This window comes from Melanotaenia boesemani, chromosome 12 (assembly GCF_017639745.1).
Source record: "Melanotaenia boesemani isolate fMelBoe1 chromosome 12, fMelBoe1.pri, whole genome shotgun sequence".
Lineage (NCBI taxonomy): Eukaryota > Metazoa > Chordata > Actinopteri > Atheriniformes > Melanotaeniidae > Melanotaenia > Melanotaenia boesemani.
In genome coordinates, this window is record NC_055693.1 from 27396289 (window position 1) to 27420221 (window position 23933).

General features: G+C 39.1%; 1 protein-coding gene and 2 long non-coding RNA genes across 4 annotated transcripts; 1 reads left to right on the forward strand and 2 right to left on the reverse strand.

The window, feature by feature from the left end:
- Positions 1-1657: 1657 nt before the first annotated feature.
- LOC121649918 lies at positions 1658-23862 on the forward strand. Its single transcript, XR_006012183.1, has 3 exons — positions 1658-1670; positions 11727-11731; positions 23695-23862. It is a non-coding gene; the product is annotated as an uncharacterized LOC121649918 (long non-coding RNA).
- Positions 14040-21310, reverse strand: LOC121649915 (putative methyltransferase DDB_G0268948). 2 transcript variants are annotated; one of them, XM_042001042.1, is made up of 7 exons: positions 21234-21310; positions 20823-21095; positions 20559-20719; positions 19543-19759; positions 14745-14845; positions 14296-14433; positions 14040-14180 (listed from the first exon to the last, which is right to left on the reverse strand). In XM_042001042.1, exons 2-7 carry the CDS (start codon positions 20931-20933, stop codon positions 14090-14092), a joined length of 819 nt encoding a protein of 272 aa, XP_041856976.1. In that variant the 5' UTR covers positions 20934-21095; positions 21234-21310; the 3' UTR covers positions 14040-14089. The 2 variants fall into 2 exon arrangements, with proteins under 2 accessions (XP_041856976.1, XP_041856977.1); XM_042001043.1 differs by lacking the exon at positions 21234-21310 and having other exon boundaries at positions 20823-21179.
- On the reverse strand, positions 21443-22197 carry LOC121649917. The gene is made up of 2 exons (XR_006012182.1): positions 22025-22197; positions 21443-21499 (listed from the first exon to the last, which is right to left on the reverse strand). It is a non-coding gene; the product is annotated as an uncharacterized LOC121649917 (long non-coding RNA).
- Positions 23863-23933: the final 71 nt, after the last annotated feature.

Sequence of the window (23933 nt, forward strand, 5' to 3'; positions counted from 1 at the left end):
TGAGCACCAGAGCAATAGAAGCCCAGATGTAGACTGTGCAAAGAGGCTCCTGAGACAATCCAGCACATAACTGCATGGTGTAAGATGTAGGCAGGGAAAGCTTACAAGGAGTGTCATAACCAAGTGACTGGTATAGTGTACAGGAACATTTGTGTGGAGTACAGACTGGAAGCCCCGAGGTCAAGGTGGGAAACACCTCCGAAGGTGGTTGAGAATAACCGAGCTAAGATCCTGTAGGACGTCCAGATCCAGACCGACAAAATGGTAATGGCAAACCAGCTGGACATTGTAGTGATGGACAAACAGCAGAGGAAAGCCGTTGTGGTTGACATCACAATGTCAAGCTATTGCCTATGCCTATGGTCATCGGAGCACTCGGGGCAGTAACCCCCGAACTGGAAGAGTAGCTACCACAGATCCCAGGACAAACCTCAGACATCTCGGTCCAGAAGAGAGCAGTCCTAGGAACAGCCAAGATACTGCGCAGAATCCTCAAGCTCCCAGGCCTCTGGTAGAGGACCTGAGCTTGGATGGATGAGAGACCGCCCACGGAGGGCGAGGGGACAATTTTTTTGTAAATGTATATATATGTATTAGTGAGTGGGAATGGCTGTTTGTCTCCTATGTGTTGGCCCTGCGATGGACTGGTGACCTGTCCAGGGTGTACCTGCCTCTCACCTGTCAATGCTGGGATAGACTCCAGCTTACCCGCGACCCGTAATGGACCAAGCGGTACAGAGAATGAATGAATGAATGAATGAATATGTATATGTATATGTATATTTATATTTATATGCATATGTATATTTTTATGTATATGTAAATGTATATATTATTGCTGGGCAACTTTTAAAATTTTCCACAAATATCTACATCCCTTAGAAGAAACGTCTTTTATCCTCTTTTTATAAAGAGTTTATGTTTTTCTTTATTTTGAAACCTAAATACGGAAATAAAAATGTGGTTCTTCAAAAATAACAAATATCCTATGGAGGTTCTTCATTAAAAATATACGCCTAATTTTAAGAGTCGTGTCTGACAGCTTCCCAAAGCCTCCTGCAGAACTGGACCAGAACCTGAAGCAGCATCTTTCAGATGTGAAGAAAGCTTTGTCTGAAAACCTGCAGAGAAGTGGCTATTGGTTTTCTGGAGAGATGAAGGGATGCCTAACCAACTGTTGTTATCATCAGATGTTTGCTCACCTTCATGATCTGCTCTAGAAAATCAGCCTGTCCATAAACTTCCTTCTGCTGATGAACTCGGCTGGGGTGCTGAAAAGGTGGCGGGGGTAAAGGAGAAGGATTCTAGGGGCCCATGATTGACAGGAGCCCAGAAGGGCCCTTAATGCAACTGTAATACTAGCAAGACTATCTAATACTCAATAATAAACTTACAATTACAAGTTTCTTTGTTTGGAAACATTTCTGAACACCCGCCCACCCTCTATTTTTCCCTGAAATGGTTCAGTCCACCTGCACCATCATCTGTGGAGCTCAGCGCTACAGACAGACAGCGAGTGGATGCTAAGACGGCAAGATGGGTCAAAAAATTGGGAAGTTTAAAAAGAAAAGAAAAAAGCTCTAACTGGAGAGAGAAAAATGATGTGGAGTATTGGTAGTCAAATTAATTTCCCTTAACATTTTTGGTGAAATCCCTGAAAGCACCTTTAAGTAAAACAAAATAGTGGGAGGCCACCAGAAATAATGATTGTGATGCTATCACAAATGACATTACATCTTTGGAGATACTATAAAGCTGGACTTCAAGGACCTGTTAGTGATCTTGCAGGGAGAAAGCTCCACTTTGGGCTCTTGGTGAAAAAGGCTGAGCAAGGCCAGTGATTGTGAATGGGACTGCAAGCGCTTGACTCAGCAGCGTACATGTACCACTCCTTGATATCTTACACAAAGTTCCACCTTTTAAAATGTGATTATTTATTTTTAAGGACGGCTCCCAGCCATCGTTTGGCTGTAAATCTCCACACTGGTTTGCTTGTGACCGTATTACATTCATTTCATATAATAAAATAAGCCATGTGAGGTCCCGTTATTTTTTTTTCTGAGCCTACCTAATTTATTTGACCATGTGCTTATGATTTTATTTATTTATTCATTTATTTATTTCTATTTATTAATTTTTTGTTGCCTCTTGTTCAGTAATAATGTTCAACGATAACGTTCACAATACAATCAATCATAAAAAACGATTGGCCATTTTGTTTTTGATGGTGTTTTAGCTGAGATTTGATTTGTTTCTCCACAGATTGTAAATGCATTTCTGTTTAAGTACTCATTTTAAGTATTCCTTTCAAGTATTTTAAAAAAGAGAGATGGTTTTTGGAATATAAAGCATCTGTCTTGCAGCAAATAACTGAATCTAAATTAACTTCAGTGTACTTTTAATGCTTCCCCTACCAAGCAGCCTAGCTGTCATGTTTTTCATTTCACAAATATAGGTATGATGTTCAAAATATCATTAAAATTGCTCATTTTATGTATTATAGTATCAAAATTTTCAGGTACTGCTTCAATTCCTTTTATGGGGCCCAAAATCCCTGGCAGTGCCCCTGGAACTGGGTCTCACATACGTACCTGAGACATGTATCTGTGAGCTCATGCATGTTTACCAAACCTTTAATATTGCATATAATAAAGTTTACCATCACTTCACCATGTTGCAAATCAAAACTGGCAGCACCAGAAAGCAGGATTTAACCCTTTAACACCTAATGTATCGTTTTAGATAAATAACATACTTATACTGAAACCTATCAGCAAGTCCATAAACTGCCCCCTGCCGATGAACTGGGTCTCACATACATACAGGTATGTACCAACACCAGAAAGCAGGATTTAACCCTTTAACACCTAATGTATCATATTAAAGTCATATAGTTTCTGAGACCTATTTGTTTTATCAATTATCTTAACTATAGTTTGAGACTTTTTAAACCAGAACACTCTGCTTACCACTTCACATGGGGTGAGTTAAAAATAGTAAAAAAAAAACAATAAACTTTTATTTATGACAGTAATTTATTTCATAGGTACTCAGTGGGCTCACCTTTGTGTTCAGGATGAAACCCCAAGAGGCTTCAAAATGTCAGAAGCTAATAATTCTGATACTTATGGTCTCTTTTTGTTACCCACCAGTAACGTTACCATTACCTAACCAGTACTGCTGGGATCCAAAGAGGCCGACAGAGGAACTAATAGTAGTCCTCTACACTAGATCATTTTATGAAATTGGGATTTGAGACATGGGTCTCATGACTTCACACACCTTTGTGTTTCCAGATTGTTCTGTGTTGCCAACGTTATAAAGAAAGGTCCCATTTACATAAAAACTAAATAAATAAAAATAGTACTGCAGTGCAAACCTGCTGTGATGTCACTGAACGTTCAGTGTGTGTGACGTTGGATATGCATGACCAGAGAATTTTGAGCAGGTTTACTTCATAGAGTCAGTTACCATGGTAACAAACTCAGGGATAAAACCCAGTTTCCTTAAATTTGAGGTTGAAACACTCAGAGTTTCTACATAAGCTGCTTTCTGGAACAGACCCCAGGGATCGGAGCCCGACTGATGGTGATTTTTTATTGTGATCCATAAACATGTCAGATTCTGGGTAAAGATTCTACTGAAGTACAGTAGCTAAAATCAGCTGATCTGACTTAAAGATTGATTAGATTTTGTTGAACCTGCTTTCTGGAACAGGCCTCAGATTATGTTTTTGTTTGGTGTTTTGTTTGTTTTATTTGTCTTTTGTTTATTTGTCTTTTGTTTATTTGTTTTGTTTTTGTTTTATTGTTTAAGCAGTTTTAATAAGCAGTCATATAATAATCATTTTAATAGTAAAAAGACGAATGAACTTAAATATCTAACCTTCATTTTTCACAACATTTCATATCATGTTTTAAATTCACAGAAGTAAAACAAAAGGATTGACCATAAACCATAGTTTTGTTTTGGGTTGTTTTTTTTTTATTTAATTTTTTTTTTTTTTTTTTTTTTTTTTTTTTTTTTGTGAGGGGATAGGAAAGGAGGAAAGTGAAAAAAGAGGTGTGGTTAAAGGGTTAAGAGTAAAGAGAAAGACCCACTGAGCACGAGACACAGAAGTTTGGTTGAAAATTGTTTTCTTTTTTGATGACTGTGGCTGTTTCTCAGCTACAATCATCTCTGTCGTTGTGTGGCTGTAAAATTTCTGTTGAACTATACAGCTACACTTTCAGGGAATGAATACCTAATTATACCATTAAGAGTACAAAGGAATATCACTGGGGTAGAACCCTTAAAGGTAAAGCTGAACCCTCTACAGCACAGTTTATACTTCATAAAGACCAATACTGTCCCTCTGGGGGCCGTCTGGTCTTAAGGTAAAAACTGCACTGTTAAGGGAACAGCAGCACCTTTGAGGGTACCGCCCCAGTGACAATCCATTTAACCCCTAAAGGTACAATAAAGTATTTATTTTCTGAAAGTATAAACAATAACAGAAATCTGAAAATCAATTTAGATGTCTTTGTGACTTCTTTTCAGTCAAATCGTGTTCAGTGGGGGTGAAAGGACAGGGATAGATGGAGAAAGTAAGCATATTTAAATATAAAAAAATAAATATAAAAAATAAATATATAAAAAAATAAATATATAAATAAATATAAAAAAATAAATATAGAAATAAATATAAAAAAATATATATATAAATAAATAAATATAAATAAATAAATATATAAATAAATAAATATAAAAAAATAGGGGCAGGTCTTCATGCCAGAAATTCTTTAGCGTCCAGCACAGAGGTTTTTTCTGGCTCACAGACGTCTTTTAGGCTTGTTCTTTGATTAACATCAGAGCTTCTAAGTTCTGAACTCTTTTCAGTAAGCTCTCTCTGAAGCATTTTCCCTCTCGTGCATTCTTGTCTTGATACTTCATCAGAGAGGATAATTCTTCTAGAAGCTCTGACTTCTGACCTTGCTGCTGCCCCTGGTCTTCCACTTCTTTCTCCGACTCCATCGCGGCTCTTTCTGTGGAGGTTTTAATTTCTTCCCGCTCAACCAGGAGAAGGTTCTTGTGCTGCTCCCATTGGTGTTTCTGCTCATCCAGTTCCTGCTGGGTTTTCACCAGAGCAGACTTTATTCTAGCATTCTCCTCTACCTCCTGGGCCAAGCAGGTCTCAGCTCTTGATGCTCTGGTCTTCTCAGCAGTGAGAGCTGCTTCCAGCTGGACCACTCTGCTGGAGACGTCTGCATGCTGCTGATGTTCTTTCTTCCGTTCAGCATACAGGATGGCTTTCTCCTTCTCAGACACGGATTTCTGAGATTCCATTTGTTGTTTCAGCCTCTCCAGCTCAGTCATGAGAGCTGTTTTCTCATCACTGGTCTCCCGTTGTTGATCCTGGAGCTGAATGTGAATCTGGCTCAGTTCGGTTTTGGCTTTGTCCGTTTCACGTTGCAGCTCAGATACCGAAGTCTCAGCGAATTCTCTTTTCTTTTTCTCCTCCTGGAGTTCTGCCTCCAGTTTCTGCACCTGCTTAGACGCTAATGACTGCATGGTGTTACTGTTGTTGACCTGATTTTGCAGTTTCGTTAGCTGATTCCGCAACTCCTCATGTTGTTTCTGTAGTTCTGCGATCTTTTCATCCTTTACAGCCAAGGTCTGATGGAACTGGAGCTCTGGGATCATCAGCAGACCGGAGCTGTGAGGGATGTTCTGTTCATCAACATGGTTCGTGTTGACAGACTGGCTGTTTGTTGGTTTGTTGACCAGCAGAAGTTTGAGGATCGGATGTGGATCTGCGGCTGGAGGTGCTGGCAGTGAAGGGATTGGCTCAGGCTCTGGTTCTGTTGGTGGTAAAAGAACCACAGATTCTGAAGGGACGCCAACAGGGATTTCTGATCCTGGGTTTCCAGATATTATTTGGGTATTCTCCAGGTTTTCAGGAATCTTGAGGCCTTCCTGGTTCTTGTCTATGTGATGTTCACATGTTTGACTCTCTGCCTGTAGCTGAGGGACTTCCTCAAGATTATCCTGATGGTTTTTGTCCAGGGGTTCTAACGGTTGATTCCAGACAGGCGCCAAAATGATATTCTTCTTACCCCTCTTGCGTCGTTTTCTTTTACTTTGTTGTTCAGCTGCCTTTGGCTCTTCGATGACAGACTTTATTTCTTGTGGAACGGGTGTTTGGTTCTCCGACGCTGGTTTGGTGGTAGTCTGTACAGACTGTTCTGCAGGGATAGGAGCAAGCGTGTTGGATACAGGTGCTTGCTCAGAAAGACTTGCTCCAGGTTGGGGAACCTGGTCTGCAACAGACTTACTGACAACACTGATGGTTTCCATTACAGATGAATCTTTTTCAAGTTCTCTGACTGGAGGCTGTGCACATGAAACCGCCTGAAGACTTTCCAGCTCAGCCTTTGTGTTGTCTCCCTGTCTCCTGTCTGTTGGATGTTCAGGTGTTTGACTCTCTGCCTGATGACAGGACTGATTTAGGTTTTCAGGCAGAGCATCAACAACTTCAGTCTCTGATGGTGGATGACTGGAGATTTCCTCAAGCTGAACTGTTGTTGGTTGTATTAGAACCAAAGGTTCTGCAATGAGTTCAGCTGAGATTTCGGATCCTGGGCCTCCAGATGTTGTTGGGGGATTCTCCAGGTTTTCAGGAATCTTGAGTTCTTTCTGAGTCTTGTCAATGTGAGATGTTTGACTCTCTGCCTCAGTGTTCATCACAGCACCAGAGTAAGACTCATCTTTGTCCTGGACATTTGATGGATCTTTAACCAGCTGTGGTAGCTGAGGGACTTCCTCAAGATTTTCGTCATGGCTTTTGTCCATGGATTCCGATGGTAGATCCCAGACTATCTCAGGTCTACTTTTCTTGCTTTTTTTACGTCGGTTTCTTTGACTTTGCTGTTCTGCTGCCCTTGGCTCCTCAATGACAGACTTTATTTCTTGTGGAACGGATGTTTCATTCTCCGACCTCTCTATTGGATGTTCAGATGTTTGACTCTCTGCCTGATGACAGGACTGATTTGGTTTTTCAGGCAGAACATCAGCAACTTTAGTCTCTGATGGTGGATGACTGGATTCTGCATCTTTGATTTCATGATGTTCCTCGGCCTGTTTACAGGACTTGTCTGTGTTTGCAATGACCTCAGTTGGAATTTCTGATCCAGGGGCTTCAAATGTTATTTTCTGGAGATTCTCCGGGTTCTCAGATTCCTTGCCAACATCAGCTGTGGTGTCGTCTCTCTTACTCTCGGGATTTTCAGATGTATTTGTCTGCAGTGCAGGGAATTCCTCACTGTTCAACAAAACGCCAGAGTTAGACTCACCTTTCTCCTGTAAGGTTGATGGGCCTTTAGACAACTTTGCATTGAGAGGAAATCCCTCAATGTAGTCTTCATAGGTTTCATGTATTGTTTCATACATCGCTGTCCAGTTAACCTCCGTAGATGAGTACTTCTTTTTCTTGCGCCGTTTCTTTTTTTGTTGATCTCCTGTTGCAACTGGTCTCTCATAATACAGTTCTGCAGGGACTGCAAAGAATATTTTAGATCCAGCTTCTTGCTCAGAAAGAGTTTCTCCATCTTGTGGAACTTGGTCTGCAACAGGTGTTAGAACAACACTTTCAGTTACCGTCGCAGCTAAATCTTGTTCAGCTTCTCTGACGGGAGGCTCTGCAGATGAAACTGTCTCAGATCTGTTTTTGTGATCTTCAGACCTTTTTGTCTGCAGATTCTTCAGCAAAGCACCAGAGTAAGACAGATGTTTGGTAGTCTGTACAGACGGATCTGCAGGCATCGGAGCAAGTGTGTTTGTGTTGTCTTCCTGTCTCCTGTCTGTTGGATGTTCAGGTGTTTGACTCTCTGCCTGATGACAGGACTGATTTAGGCTTTCAGGCAGAGCATCAGTGACTTTAGTCTCTGATGGTGGATGACTGGAGATTTCCTCAAGCTGAACTTGTGTTGGTTTTATTAGAACCAAAGGTTCTGCAGTGAGTTCAGCTGGGATTTCACATCCTGGGCCTCCAAATGTTGTTGGGGGGTTCAGGCTTCCAGATTTCACTGAAGTTTCATCAAATTTTGGTGCCTGAGGAGAGGGCACCTCAAAGATTGGTTCCAAAGGTTTACGTCTCCTGACTTTACCTTTTTTATTTTTCCTTTGATCTCCTTGATGTTCTCCTTTGATTTTAAGGTGTTTCTCACAGTTGCTGGGCTGATCTGTGCTTGTAAGGAGTTCAGTGGGGATTTCTGATCCTGGGCCTCCAAATGTTATTTTCTGGAGATTCTCAGTGTTTTCAGATTTCTTGCAAACATCTGTGCCATCTCTCTGAATCTTTTCTTTGGTATCTTCAGTTGTTTGTTTCTCAGCCTGAAGACGGGGCTGGTTTATGTTTGCAAGACGTTCAGCTGGGATTTCACATCCTGGGCCTCCGAATGTTTTCTGGAGATTCTCAAGATTCTCAGATTCCTTGCCAACATCAGCTTTCTCCTGTAAGGTTGATGGGCCTTTAGGCAACTTTGCATTGAGAGGAAATCCCTCGATATAGTCTTCATAGGTTTCATGTATCGTTTCATACATCGCTGTCCAGTTAACCTCCGTAGATGAGTACTTCTTTTTCTTGCGCCGTTTCTTTTTTTGTTGATCTCCTGTTGCAACTGGTCTCTCATAATACAGTTCTGCAGGGATTGCAAAGAATATTTTAGATCCAGCTTCTTGCTCAGAAGAAGTTTCTCCATCTTGTGGAAACTGGTCTGCAACAGGTGTTGGAGCAACACTTTCAGTTCCCGTCGCAGCTAAATCTTGTTCAGCTTCTCTGACGGGAGGCTCTGCAGGTGAAACTGTCTCAGATCTGTTTTTGTGATCTTCAGACGTTTTTGTCTGCAGATTTTTCACCAATGCACCAGCGTAACTCACCTTAACTTTGTCCTGGACATTTGATGGCTTTTTAACCAACTTTTGTGGCTGAGGGACTTCCTTAGGATTATCCTGATGTTTTTTGTCCATGGGTTGCGATTGTAGATTGCGGACAGGCTCCATAGAACTGTTTCCCACAATCAGTCCAAATGTAACTTTCTTGACGTCCTTACGTTTCTTTGAAACGTTGAACGGTTTAGCCTGAGTGTTACTCTGGTGTCTTTTGTGAACATCACAGTTCGACTTCAGAGAAGTAGGTCTCATGACCGTCTCAGGTTGTCCACTGTGGACTTGATCTTTTCCATCTACTGCCATTTTCAAAACAATTGATTTGTATTTCCTTTCTCCAAAAACTGGAATCGGGATGCGTAACGAGATGTGTACTGAGATGCGTTCTCAAAGTGTACTGACTTGATGACAAAAGCTGGGGGTTTTATAGGCACAATGATGTCACAATCATCAAAGCAAACTTAGGCTCCGCCCTTCAGCTAACTACATTCTATAGCTGTTGCTAGACAACACCAAACTGGTCTCCACCCCTCAGAAGATTCCATTAGATATGAAGACCTGTTAGCTGTTGCCTGGCAACGGCTGCAATTCAGTCTCTGCCTGTATGTAGCCAAAGTTCTGCTGAGGATTTTTATCATAGGAGCACATCAGAAAATTTCTTGTAGCCATAAAATTAAAACTTTACCGACTCAAACACCAGGTCTGAAGAAGATCAGACAAACAGTTGTTGGTTTAGATGAAAACCAGACTAACACAGGTTCCTTAATCTAGTTGTGGACCTTGTTTTTTTTTACGTACAGTAAATTTGCATGTAGAAATTGAACCTTTTTAATCCCAGTCATCATCCAGACATTATTTTTAAAGGACAGCCTCAGTTGTCAAATTATGAGGGTAAAATCATGTAAAATAGATATAGCAGCACGGTAGCCAACCAAAGCAACAGGACAAAATTGATTACTAAGAAACACAGACAGGCATTAACATTTTCACACTTTTCTCTCTTGTTTGAGCCCCCTCAAAGTTCAAACCTTCATAGAAAAATAAGTCTAGTATTATAGACACAGACCACAATGCACTAAAAAAAAAATTTAAAAAAGTATGCAAAATTGCACAAAAAATATCTGCGAAGCTGCAAGGCCACAAAAAGTGAACCGCATTATAGCAAGAGACCACTGTATACACACACACACACACACACACACACACACACACACACACACACACACACACATATATATATATATATATATATATGTCTGAACCCCCTTAGCCAAATAATCACCAAGACTGGCTATGGATACCGACTCAAGAATGCTTCCACCATCAGTCACCTCCTCTACATGGATGACATCAAGCTGTACGTCAAGAGCGAGCGAGACATTGACTCACTGATCCACACAACCAGGATCTACAGCAATGACATCGGAATGTCATTCGGACTTGAGAAGTGTGGGCGGATGGTGACAAAGAGAGGGAAGGTAGTCCATACAGAAGGCAAGGCAAGGCAAGGCAAATTTATTTGTATAGCACATTTCATGTACAAGACAATTCAAAGTGCTTTACATAAAACATTTCAGCAGGGTGCAGAAAGCAATAATAATGAAAAAAAAAAGATTTAAAGATTAAAAGAAATGCAATTAATGAAATAAAAACAGATAAAATGCAAGAAATAAAATTTCCGTGTGGGGAAAGACAATAAAATAATAAATTACATTAAAATGATTAAAAGCAAGATAAGTTAAAAAAAGTTATCATGCAGATTTCATGCATAGGCGCATGAGAAAAGAAATGTTTTTAACCTGGATTTAAAAATGTCTACATTTGGTGAAAGTTTAATCTCCACTGGCAGTTTGTTCCACTTGTTTGCAGCATAACAGCTAAATGCTGCTTCTCCATGTTTAGTCTGAAGGGGTCTCACTCCCAGACGGTAGAATAGCAGACATTGAGGACAGCTACAAGTACCACACAAGAAAAGCAGCCACAGACAAATACCTCCAACAAGTAAGGCAAGTCCTAAGGAGTCATCTCAATGGCAAAAACAAGGTTCAGGCAATTAACAGCTATGCCCTGCCGGTCATCAGATACCCTGCGGGAATAATAAGCTGGACAAAGGAAGAGATTCAGATCACAGATGTGAAAACACGAAAGCTCCTGACCATGCATGGAGGGTTCCACCCCAAATCCAGCACCCTGAGACTGTACACTAAGAGCAAGGAAGGAGGCAGAGGACTAGTGAGTGTCAGAACCAGTATCCAGGATGAAACATCCAACATCCTGGAATACATCAGGAAGATGGCCTCGGCGGACAAAGTGCTCGGTCTCAGGCAGTGGAAAACAGATCATGTGGTGATGGAGGAACCATCATGGGTGGAAAAGCCCCTCCATGGGATGTATCACCGACACATAATTGAAGTGGCTGATATCGAGAAATCCTACCTGGCTGGACTGAAAGACAGCACAGAGGCACTGACCATCGCTGCACAGGAGCAGGCCTTGAGCACCAGAGCAATAGAAGCCCAGATGTAGACTGTGCAAAGAGGCTCCTGAGACAATCCAGCTCATAACTGCAGGGTGTAAGATGCTGGCAGGGAAAGCTTACAAGGAGCGTCATAACCAAGTGGCTGGTATAGTGTACAGGAACATTTGTGTGGAGTACAGACCGAGGTCAAGGTGGGAAACACCTCCGAAGGTGGTTGAGAATAACCGAGCTAAGATCCTGTAGGACGTCCAGATCCAGACCGACAAAATGGTAATGGCAAACCAGCTGGACACTGTAGTGATGGACAAACAGCAGAGGAAAGCCGTTGTGGTTGACATCACAATACCAAGCGATTGCCTATGCCTATGGTCATCGAAGCACTCGGGGCAGTAACCCCCGAACTGGAAGAGTGGCTACCACAGATCCCAGGACAAACCTCAGACATCTCGGTCCAGAAGAGAGCAGTCCTAGGAACAGCCAAGATACTGCGCAGAATCCTCAAGCTCCCAGGCCTCTGGTAGAGGACCTGAGCTTGGAGGGATGAGAGACCGCCAACGGAGGGCGAGGGGACAATTTTTTTGTAAATGTATATATATGTATTAGTGAGTGTGAATGGTTGTTTGTCTCCTATGTGTTGGCCCTGCGATGGACTGGTGACCTGTCCAGGGTGTACCTGCCTCTCACCTGTCAATGCTGGGATAGACTCCAGCTTACCCGTGACCCGTAATGGACCAAGCGGTACAGAGAATGAATGAATGAATGAATATGAATATGTATATGTATATTTATATTTATATGCATATGTATATTTTTATGTATATGTAAATATATATATTATTGCTGGGCAACTTTTAAAATTTTCCACAAATATCTACATCCCTTAGAAGAAAAGTCTTTTATCCTCTTTTTATAAAGAGTTTATGTTTTTCTTTATTTTGAAACCTAAATACGGAAATAAAAATGTGGTTCTTCAAAAAAGAGACTCAGCAGTTTCAGGAGCATTTCCGCACTTAGCTTAACTTTTCTACTCATCGGAATGAGTTAGAAAAATTTGTCCAGCTGTTTGGCGCAACTCAGCACTGAATAAGCCGCGTGCACTTACATAAAGATGATATTGTGTGATAAAATCCTGATCTCGTAATTAAACAAAGGACTATTGTAGGGGGGTTGAAAAAAAGCACTGCTTCAGGCATATGTGTCCACTGGATTCAAAGCAGTCTGATTACCACTTAATTATGATGTCCTCTTCCAGTTTGATTTCTTGCTTGTGTTCCTACTCTCAGATGTAAGTCAAAGCGTCACTCAGTCAAGCTTGGGCTCAAACAAACTTTGCATTGATCTAATTTTTTAGATTTGGAGGTTGACAGTAAAATTATAGAAATATTTTGAGTGATATTTTGCAGATTCCTCTTTAAGAAGCAGGACTCAAGTGAATTACTAATCTATTGCCTCATCAGCCCAAACCTTTCAGGAGTTTAATCCTGACTCGTTCCACTAACAGTTTATATTAAAACCTGGAGACTTTGACTGTTTATTTTGCTCAGATCAGAATCAGAAAGCCTTTATTGTCATTGTAAACCAGAGCATACAATGAGATTAGGGGGTGCTACTCTTTATGGTGTTTGCATCAAATAAAAAGAATATTCAAAAATGTTAAAAATGAAGGCAAGGGAGGAAATAAATAGAAATAAAATACTTAAAGTAAATATAAATATGGTAAGTACTAAAAAGCAGATACATATATTTACAATTGAATGCAGAGGATAAAATTTCTGTCTGCCAAGTTACACAGAGGAAGCTGCAGAACCAACACACACATTTAAACTGTGTTCATATGGATTGTTTGATTACATCTACCATACATGGTATTAAAACACATGTCAAAGGCACTTAACAGAGCTCTGTTACATTATATTGCACTCAAAGTAGACCCAGGAGGGTGAGATAAATATCTGTAATGAAATATTTATGACCATATTACTTAACCTGCCAAATGCACAAATGGAAAATCCTGGAAAAACTAAATGTTATATTTTTCTTTTTGATATTTTGTTTTTTTATGAGACCATAATTAAAGTGATTACTCATTTCACTTCTATTTAAATGAATTTGACAGCGGAAATCTCATCTCCTGCAAGCCAATTATTACATCTCAGTGGTTTACTCACAAGTCTTTTTACATATCCTTTTTCTCTTTTACATTGATAATATCTTATGTTATTCAAATTTTCCTCCTTTTATGTTTTTGTGTTTCTTTTTGCTCTCATTCTTATCCCGATTTTGTACATAAAACTTATTGATGCTGGTTTGTCTGGATGGAAAAATACCAGAAATGCACCAAACACTGTTTTCATCCTTAAAAGATTAATGGAACAAAAACAGTGGCTTGCTATATAAAGCAAATGGAAAGCCCCGAGTAAAGGAGAGCAAATCAACAATGTAAAAGTTTCCATTATCTATGAAGCATATTATAAAACTGTTACATGCATATTAAATAAGATGATTTTTCTAGCTATGTTTTCCAGGTAACTTCTAACCATTTACACCATCAATCATCAGATCATTTACCACACAAGAAAACACACGTTTTTTTCCCCAAGACATTTTGTTAAATAGAGTGAATATAAAAACACTGTGAGGGAAAAATAGTTTATTCAGACAGTATATCCAGTGATGAAGCATTAGTTATTGTGGTTTTGATGCCAGGACACAGAAATATGCCCACTGCTGCTCCATTTCAGTGTCTGGAGAAGTGACGCCCATCTCATCCAGGAACCTGAAAGATGATCATTTATTTCACAAAAAAAAAACCTGGGACTGAAGAGACAGAGCTATACAGTTATATAGTCTAATTCTGTATGTGATAGTGTATGTGTGCTTGTGTGGGAGACCTCTTCTGAGTGTTGACCAGCAGATCTTCAGCCCTCTGGGGGTCTTTCATCTTAAAAGTTTGGAACATTGACCAACTCGAAATGAAACCAACCAGGTTCCTCACAGTGGTGAACGATTTTTCTTGAAAACTCTCAATCCTATTGGATCAATTTCAAATGGACGAGGGGGAGAAGAAAGACAAAGCAAAATTAATAAGAAAGCAGACATAAAAAACTGTGATTCTTAAAAAAAAAGCTGACATTAAATTTGACTGATTTATTTAACATTACAGTCATTTTCCTACAGTTTTTGTTACGTTTTCTTTAGTTATGGTCTGAATTATCAGCTCCCCTGGATGTTGTGAAAATACATATAAATGCACAACTGATACAATTAAATGTGAATAAAACATTGAACAAAAAACGTTTCATATAATGAAATTTAAACAAAACTGCTAGGATACAATTACCTCTCTTTGTCTGGATAGGGGATGGCAGAGTACAGATCTTCCAGCTTACTCTCACACAATGCAACTGGCTTGGTTGTGTACGGCTTCAGTACCTGTCTAACCTGAAAGTGAATTCATATATAAAATGAAAAAAATGCACCTTATATGGTAAAAGGGTGAATAAGATGGCTGAGCACCCGGCTATAGCTACATACTCGTATCCATTCTAAAACCAGCTACCGATCTGATCAACGATGAGTTTCACTGGTAACTAAGCTGGTGATGGCTAAAGAGAGCATGACTACTGCCTCTACCTGGGTGTGATTTTTTTTTTTTTTTGTTGTTGTTGTTTTTAACCTTTATTTAACCAGGAAAGTCCCATTGAGATTTAAAAAACCTCTTTTGCAAGGGAGCAAAAAGTATCAATTACAACAATTAACAATTAAAATGAACAATTAAAATGTTTTTATTCATTTTTAAGTCAGTTACAAGTTAAAGAGGCTGTGTCAAGTGCTCTCAGTCTGTATTTAAAGTCATTAAATGAAATAAGTTCTGTTAATTTCCAGTCCTTTTGCATCATGTTACATTTGGAAGGGGCAGAGAAGACAAAGGCACTTCTTCACAGTTCAGTACAGGCAAATGATACAGAGAACAACAAATGATTATTTGATCACAAACCATACAAATCAACAACATTTCTCCGTGTGATTAAAATACAAATATATAAGGATAGCGGTCCAAACATGGCCTTGTAGATAAAAGTGTACCAGTGTCTCAACCTCCTGGTGGACAAAGAAAGCCTACCTACTCGAGAATACAGTTCACACTGATGGGTCAGGGCCAAGCGGCAACCTTTGTCTGAAAAATGTGAAGCCTATAGTTTTAGCTGTAAAAATGTGTAGTAGACCACATCGAAAGCTTTCTGCAGAGATTCAACAGCTCTGGCAGGATTTGAGCCAAAACAGTAAATAACTGTGTCGTCTGCATAAAAATGCATATTAGCATCGGACACATTCTGTCCCAAATCATTAATGTACATAATGAACAACAGAGGTCCTAATATCAAACCCTGTGGCACCCCCTTGTGGACACTCCCAAATTCAGAACACAGACCATCATATTTAACACACTGGGTCTTGTCACTTAAATAATTTGTGAGCCAGGAAACTACATGATCTGACAATCCCAAGCAAATAAGCCTATGCTTTAAAATGGCATGGTCCACAGTATCAAATGCTTTTGACAGGTCAATAAAAAAAATGCAGCATCAATTTCTGCATCTAAAGCAGCTATTGCATCATCTGTTGTCACGTATGTTAGCATGGAGAGGCTAAAAACTAGCTTTTCTAGGCTGGTGTTTTACTGGATAAGACAGTCTTGTTAGGTCATAAATTTGGATGAGAAGATAAGTTCAATCCCTTTTTTCCATTCAGTCATAATTTCTGCCAGGGAAGTCTGTGCCTGTCCTTGACAGTGGATACTGACTATGCTACATTTCATCTAAAGAATCTGTTTTGCAAACAGGCATGATTGAGCCCTAAATTTCACTTCCTGGACTCTGAAACACAGCCAGACATCCCTGTCTGTGAACATAGTTCATTTTGTCATGCATAAATGCACATTAAAGCCCTATCCTACAAAAGAAGAAGCAATATGTGAAACAGGATCCAGGAAAGCTGCTGTCTTCTCTGATATAACTTATTTAAAATAATCTGATTAATGGTTTACCAAAATCATTTGGTAAGCCATGACCACCAGAGACTGTAGAAATAATTGGGTGTGAACTTTGCTCTTAGTTTATGTGCACAAGACATCATTGACTATAAAGAAAATTCTTATCAAAGCTGGAAACACTTCAGAGTGGTTGCAGGGTCGAGTTTAAAAGAAACAGGACATGGTGCCCAAAGTGCACAGCTTTTTGCTTGCAACATATTAATGACTGTCCTCTAAGCGGCATGTACTGTCAACATTTTTGCTGTGTTGGTGAATGGATGGACATTTACATTCTGTAGTATAAAGCAGTATCTGACATTAGCGTTGGAACTCTCTTGCTGGACAACTACTTACTGTACTTACATAAGGCTAAAATAAAGATCATGACAGATCAGGAGCATGCTGGAAACCTTAGTATACACATTTTCATTTTAAATGGATTAAAGTGTAGGATTACCCTTATAAAAATCATAACTTTAGTCAATTCCTACTCCTTGTGACATGTACACAAACTTAACTGTGCTGAAACTGCTTGACCTGAGGTGTTCACATGTACAATTAAACAGTAAATAAAATTTAAAAAAAGTAGCTGTATATTAAATTAAATACTTTTAAAACAAAAGAAAAATACTTTTTAATTACCTTAACAAAATACAGCTGTGCAAAAATGTAAAAAGAAAATATAGTTTTAACTCAAAACAAGCTATTTCAATATAAACAATATTCCATCATTCTACATCGCATGTGATAAAGTCTCGATATATTTGAAAATCTCAGTATATTGCCCAGCCCCATGTACACATCAGTTTAAAGTCAGTATAAAGTCAACCAATAGTGATATCGTTACTGGAACCAAAGACGGAGTAATCAGTAGCCCTTTTCACAATGCCTTTTCAAGCAGAGACTGAGTGACTGTCATTGCACTTTATATTGTGTGTCAGTTTGGGGGGGTGGGTGGTTTGTAGTTGATCTGCTTCTGTTATACCGCTGAGCTGGCAAGGAAGGTAGTAGGGTGGGACAATATAGAAAACAAACAAATCGATAAAAAAAAGAAAAAAATTGATCAATATTAATAATTATCAAATAAAATTTTTAATAAGTGCACCCCTGGCTTTATGTTGTTGCTTAATGACCTACTTTTATTAAAAACACAAACACTGAATTCATATTCAACCCTTCATTCAACCACTTCTTTAAATGGTAAAATGATAAATGATTTGTATTTATGTAACGCTTTTCTGTACCTGGAATGATACCCAATCAAATGGGTAGAGTGGTCTTGTAGCCTGAGGGTTGCCAGTTCGATCCTCGGCCTGTCGAGCTCATGTCGAGGTGTCCCTGAGGAAGACGCTGAACCCCAAATTTCTCCTGATGGGTCGTGGTTGAGCGCCTTGCATGGCAGCTTCCACCATCAGTGAATGGGTGAATGCGATGTACAATGTAAAGCACTTTGGGGATCATTCCAGGTACAGAAAAGCACTATATAAATACAGACCATTACCATTTATGACAGGCTGTAATGAAAAAGGAAGAGATACTATGTTTTTCTATTGAACTGAACTTTTTATCAAACTCTTTTGTCTATCGCACCACACGTCTATTTAGGCCTGTCGTGATAAGCAATAAGTCAATTAATTGCACGGTAAGAAAAAATGAGCGCGATAAGTATGCTGGCCGCGATAATTTTTATTAGTCCCCCCCCATGTTACTTTACCATAGACTGTGTATGACAATAGGTTTCACTATGGAGTACTTCGACTGAACACTCTAGTTTCTTGCGGCATGATCTCTAAAGTTTCATACTTGACAGCAGCATGTTGCAGCACCAGACAGTGGTGAAGCACCTGTGCGAGCCGGTATTGTTGTGGAATTTTATTTATCAAAGATCACACACTAAGTGAGAATCAAACAAAGTATTTTTAATAACAGCTGATCAGCAATGAGAGTCACACAGTCAAAGAAGTTTTTGGCTGCACGAGTCTGAACAGATGCATTTGGGTTTGGTTTATATAGAGCCAGCATGAGCTGATCACATCAAGGTAAATCATTAGTCCTCTGTTTCAAAGGAATGTTACCAGAAGATTGGAAGGGGAGGTAAATGAAGCTCACTCAATTCTTATCTGGGTACAAGTCATCCTCCTTCCTCAGTAAAACACAAGACAAGGTTTTGTAACAATACAAAGTGCATGTGTATGAAATTTTCCATTACAGTATGCTGCATTTGTTTTGCAGGGCTGCCAACACTCATTGGCCGTGAGACTTGTGCATTTAAGCAGCTTCTCATGCTCTTGCGCTAAAACCTCCGATTCTCATGCTGAAATATGTAAATAAGTCGAATGGAGAATAATAGCTGCGAGCGCTTCCTCATTTATTGTTTCGCTGCTCCTCACATGTAGGCAGAACACACACATGCAGCATACGACGTCAGTACAAAGCCCCCACTTCTACCATCTACTGTAATAACCCCTGCAACACGCAGGCACATTACACAAATAGAGTCAGCCTATATACTACCATAAAGCCTATATACTACCGGCTGTAGCGTCGCAGCAGCGTGGTTCACTCACTGTTCATAGATCAGCCTGACACGCATCAATGAGGGAAGTTATTTCAGCTTTACAAAAGATGTGCAGTATTATTTATATATATATATATATATATATATATATATATATATATATATATATATATATATATATATATATATATATATAGCCACACATCAAGCCGGAATAGTCACTCTGGTGCTGATTCTGTGATGGTAGCTTGATTTGTTTAAGGACATAATTGTGTGGAACTAAGCCTCCTCCGTTTGATATGTTTGAAATGCAGAGGTGGTGACTTGACTCTTACAGAAGACAGGTTGGTTTTAGTAAATCATTTACAAAGTCAAATGGGTACTTATCTCATTTACTTTACATCATAAACATTTACCAGTTTCTGAGTTAATCTGTGTAGACAAAAGTTAAAACTGAGGCTTCTTACAATTACTTCCAGCCTAATGTTAGCTCAGTGTTGGGAATCATTCTGCTGCATTAGTTAATCAACAGCTGTCACTACTGAAAAGCTTTAACATGACCATTGGGCAACATAAGTCTACACCTACCTCTTCAAAGATGAGGCTGAGTTTGTTTCCACAGTCCTTGTAGCTGAAGCTGGTGTTATTAATGGCGAAGCCCAGCAGAGCTATGCAGCCTCCAGGTTTCAAAACCCGATTTGCTTCAGCCAAGAACTTGGACTGATCAAACCAATGGGCAGCTGAAGCTGCTGCCAGCAAGTCTACAGAGCCATCTGCAAAGGGAAGCTCCTCTGCTGTCCCCTTTCTGCAAATGCAACAGACAGATTGCTCGTGTAAATCCAGCATGTAGGAGATTATGCATTAATTCACTCTAGTAAGGCTGATTTTCACAAGTAGTTAGTATCTGTAAAAATCCTAAAGAAAACAGTATTGATCGTCATACATCACATCATAATGTCATGTGGTACTTTGAGTGACAGATTCATACCACCAATGCAAATGTTCACTAATGATGACAGTATAATATCACCTTTTCCAGCCTCAGTTGAAGTAGAACTAAAAACAGTATCCATTACAAGCTATTATCTGTAATTAAAGTTATGGCAAAACACAACTCTGAGGTCTTTAAAATAGTAATTATATAATTGTTTTTGCTATTTTTACTTAAAACAGCGGTTTTATTCTTTTATGATGACTCCCTGGATATATGTTGTGGTCTGAGGTTTTAATCACCTTTGTACAGAGCCAGCTTTCACATTAACCTGAGTTAACTTACTGTTAAAGATTTTTATTTCATGGTCCCATAATGGAAAACTTAAATTGCTCATATTCTCATAAAAAAGAGAAGAAAAAAAAGGCCTAAAATGATCACAGAAATGTCGTTGCTTGTGAAAGGTTTCAGATACATTGAAAAAAATGAGTCAAATAATTAATTTATCAATATAATTTTAAGTGATTTTTTTAGTCTTGCAATCTGTAGTTGTGCAATTAGAATAGAATAATATTAATTAATAATAATTAACCAGCATATTTAAAAAATATAATAATTACCCCTGTGTTTCCATCTACATACAGTATATATAAAAGCAATAATATCTGCCAACCTGTATGTGATGTTAGGGTACCCCGGCACAGCTCTGGCCTCCTCCAGTTGACACTCGCTGACGTCGAGGCCTACAACCTGTTTGAAATGTGGCGCCAGCAGTCGAGTATTCAGACCTGTTCCACATCCCAGATCCACCGCCAGCACATGTGGCGGGCCTTTCTGTACACGTAAAGTGCTGTTAGTAGGAGCCACAGAGTGCCCTGCGGAGGGTTTTTTATGTTCAGAAATGTGTATACTCACATTATTTCCAGGCAGGGCATACCTTATTGTCTAAGTACTGAATGATGATGTCCTTGAGCTCAGTTGGAGGCATGAAACGATACTTTTGGTAGACAGACGCATGTTCCTTCCCTTCAAAAAGCTGGAATGCCATTGAGGTTTATTTTCACTGTTTTCTCTCTGATCTGCAGCCAGCTGTGACTTCTCCGACCTCGCCTCCAAAGCAGCCTTCTTTCTAGAGCAAAGTTCGTCTTCCTTCTCTTTCAGCCACTTGTTTGTCTCTGCTCTCTTGCTGGCATGCGACTTCCTAAGCTTCCTGTAAATGAGTACACAACAGACAGAGAAACGATGAGTAAACTAAACAATTAGGAACAAAATGAGTAAAGCTGCAAAGACGCAAGATCGTTTTAAATTTGGAGGGCAGAGCAAGTAGAATCAATCCAATGTTTCTTACTGGTTAAAAGCTGCTGTCAGGTGATGTCAGGAAACCTGTTAAGACTGCAAAGCTGCAGTTGTGGAGTTGTCCAGAGAGAAAGAGGCGGAGCCTCTTACTTAACCCTTTAATGGAAAATATCTAGTCCATTGCTTAAGTGGATATGAAACGTGTTTACACCTTTGTTAAAAGTTTTTGAGATACATTTTCCTAGAACGGGCTTTTTTTCCCTTCAGAACTGCCTTTATTCTTGGTGTGATAGATGCATTAAAGTGTTGGAAACACTCCTTAGAGATTTTGGTCCATATTGGCATGATAACATCACACAGTTGCAGGACAGGCCTCCGCCAGAATACATTATTTAAGGTAAGAATCTCACTTTAAAAGCATAACACCACCCATGGTTTTAGCACGGGGTGGAGTAGGGGGGTAACGCCCGACCGATATGGATTTTTTGAGGCAGATTCTGATATTTGGCAGAAAAAAGCACAAATAACCAATTAATCAGTCAATTAATTAAAAATAAATAAATAAATAAAAAACGTTTTATTTTATATTTGCATTGTGAATTTTTCTTACTGCAAGGACATTTCAAATTTGGAGAGCAGAGCAAGTAGAATCAATCCAATGTTTCTTACTGCTTCAACACACCTGACTCAAATTAATTAGTCATTGTTCAGAACTTGATTGGCTGTTAGATCCATTTAATTTGAGTCAGATGTGTTGAAGCAGGGATACATGGAACACCTGCTGGATTGCCGCCCTCGTAGGACCGAATTGAATAGCCCTGCATTAAGGTGCTGGAAACACACCTCAGAGATTTTGGTCCACATTGGCATGATAACATCACACAGTTGCAGCAGATTTGTTGACTGGACATCCATGATGAGAATCTCTCATTCCACCACATCTATTGCTCTATTGCAGTGGATCCCAACCTGGGGTCTGGGACCCCCCAGTGGAGTCCCTCAAACAGCACAGGGGGTCCCCCAAGGCTTTAAACATTCAAAGCCGTTGTAGTTATGTCCACACATTAGGCCTCTTTCACCAATGTCTTTTTTGTTCTTAAGATTTACTTGAGAATTTTTTTTTTTTTTTTTAACAAAAACCCTCTGTGAGATTTATGAACATGTTCGTAAACCATAGAATTGTTTATGTCTTTCTTCATGGATTGCTGAATGCTAATCTCTAGTACATTGAAAGGACGGGCCAACCAGCACTACTTTGCATAGGTAAACGCCACAAAAATACACCCATAAAAAGGTCATGACGTACGAGTTGTGTGCAAACAGACAGACTGAAGTGAGACGGACGAGTAAAAATAACAAACATAATGACAAAAGGAAGAATGAAAACAAAAATAATAATAAAGATGTGCAATGAAGCCCAATTATCTTAATTTTTAAGTGTTTTCTTTATTATAAATAATCACATGGTGAGCATTAAATCATATAAAAACGGCTTCATATGCGAATGTGCCAGTCTGCAGTCTGGTCCCATGAGCGCGTGAAGATGCACATCCTTGCGGTGCTGTGAGTAAAGGGGAAAGTGGTACACTGTAGAACAAAATTACATACCTTTAACGGTTTGTAAATAAAATTTCCACCTGCTGTTGCATCTTTTTAAGATGCGGTTCACCTACCGAGAGAGTGGTGCATCCTATTAATCCTCCACATGAGTCTGACAGGTGTTATTAACCAGGAAATAACCTTGATTTCTTAATAAAACATTATTTTAATAAAAGACTCTGTTGTAGTGCATTTTAACTATTAAAGACCACATTCGGCAGGTGGATCTGGAGGTCACAGGTGATTTGGACATTTATGCTTGTTATTTTTAACTGAAAATTAATTTCCAAGTTGGGACCATTTTCTTTTTACTTGAGTAGAAAACTTTAGCCATTACCTCCACTTTTATCATTGTCACATTTTCTTTATTCATTTTCAAAAGTTCAGTCTATTTCCATTTGAAGAGACATTGTGGGTCATTTTGTGATTTTTGTTGAGAATGACGAAAACATTATTATTAAGAACAATTTAATGAACTCTTATTAGCTCCTCTCAGTTAAAATGATTTATTTTCCATGTCATGAAGTAAAGATCAGATGTGTAGCGTGAACACATCCTTTTGCCCCAAGCCAAGATACAACAGATGCAAATTAGCCGCTAGGCTAACTCTGTGCACATTTGCAGTTTTTTTGTTTTTTTTTTTACTGATGTTCAATAATATGTAATATGTACCTTTTTAAATAGATTTAAAAAAATCCATCCAGTGGAAAAACATACATTAAACCTTACATAAAGCCTTTCTGCTCTCTGAAGGTAGTTCAGAGTAACTGCACATGTTCCACTTTCTACCTCACAGCAAACTCAGGATGGGATTTTGATGTTCCTCTAGGTCACATAGCTTCAGGTAGTGTACCTGTGTGTAGTGCATGTGTATCAGTAATCAATAGGACCGGTGATTAAATGCCTCCCTCTAGTGGTATGTTCCAGAACAATCTCTCCGAGTGTCAAGAAGACCACTTTTCAGATGTAGCTTTATCTCCCATTTACCCTTATGCTGCCAACTGTCAGATGTACATGATCCACACTTTTATATAAAAGCAAAATAAATATTAAAAAAAGCAAAAAAGGAAAAAACCAAAAATAAAATAACATCCAATTAAATATTTAATCATTTAATAACAATTATTAAATAAAGATACACAGTAAATAAATA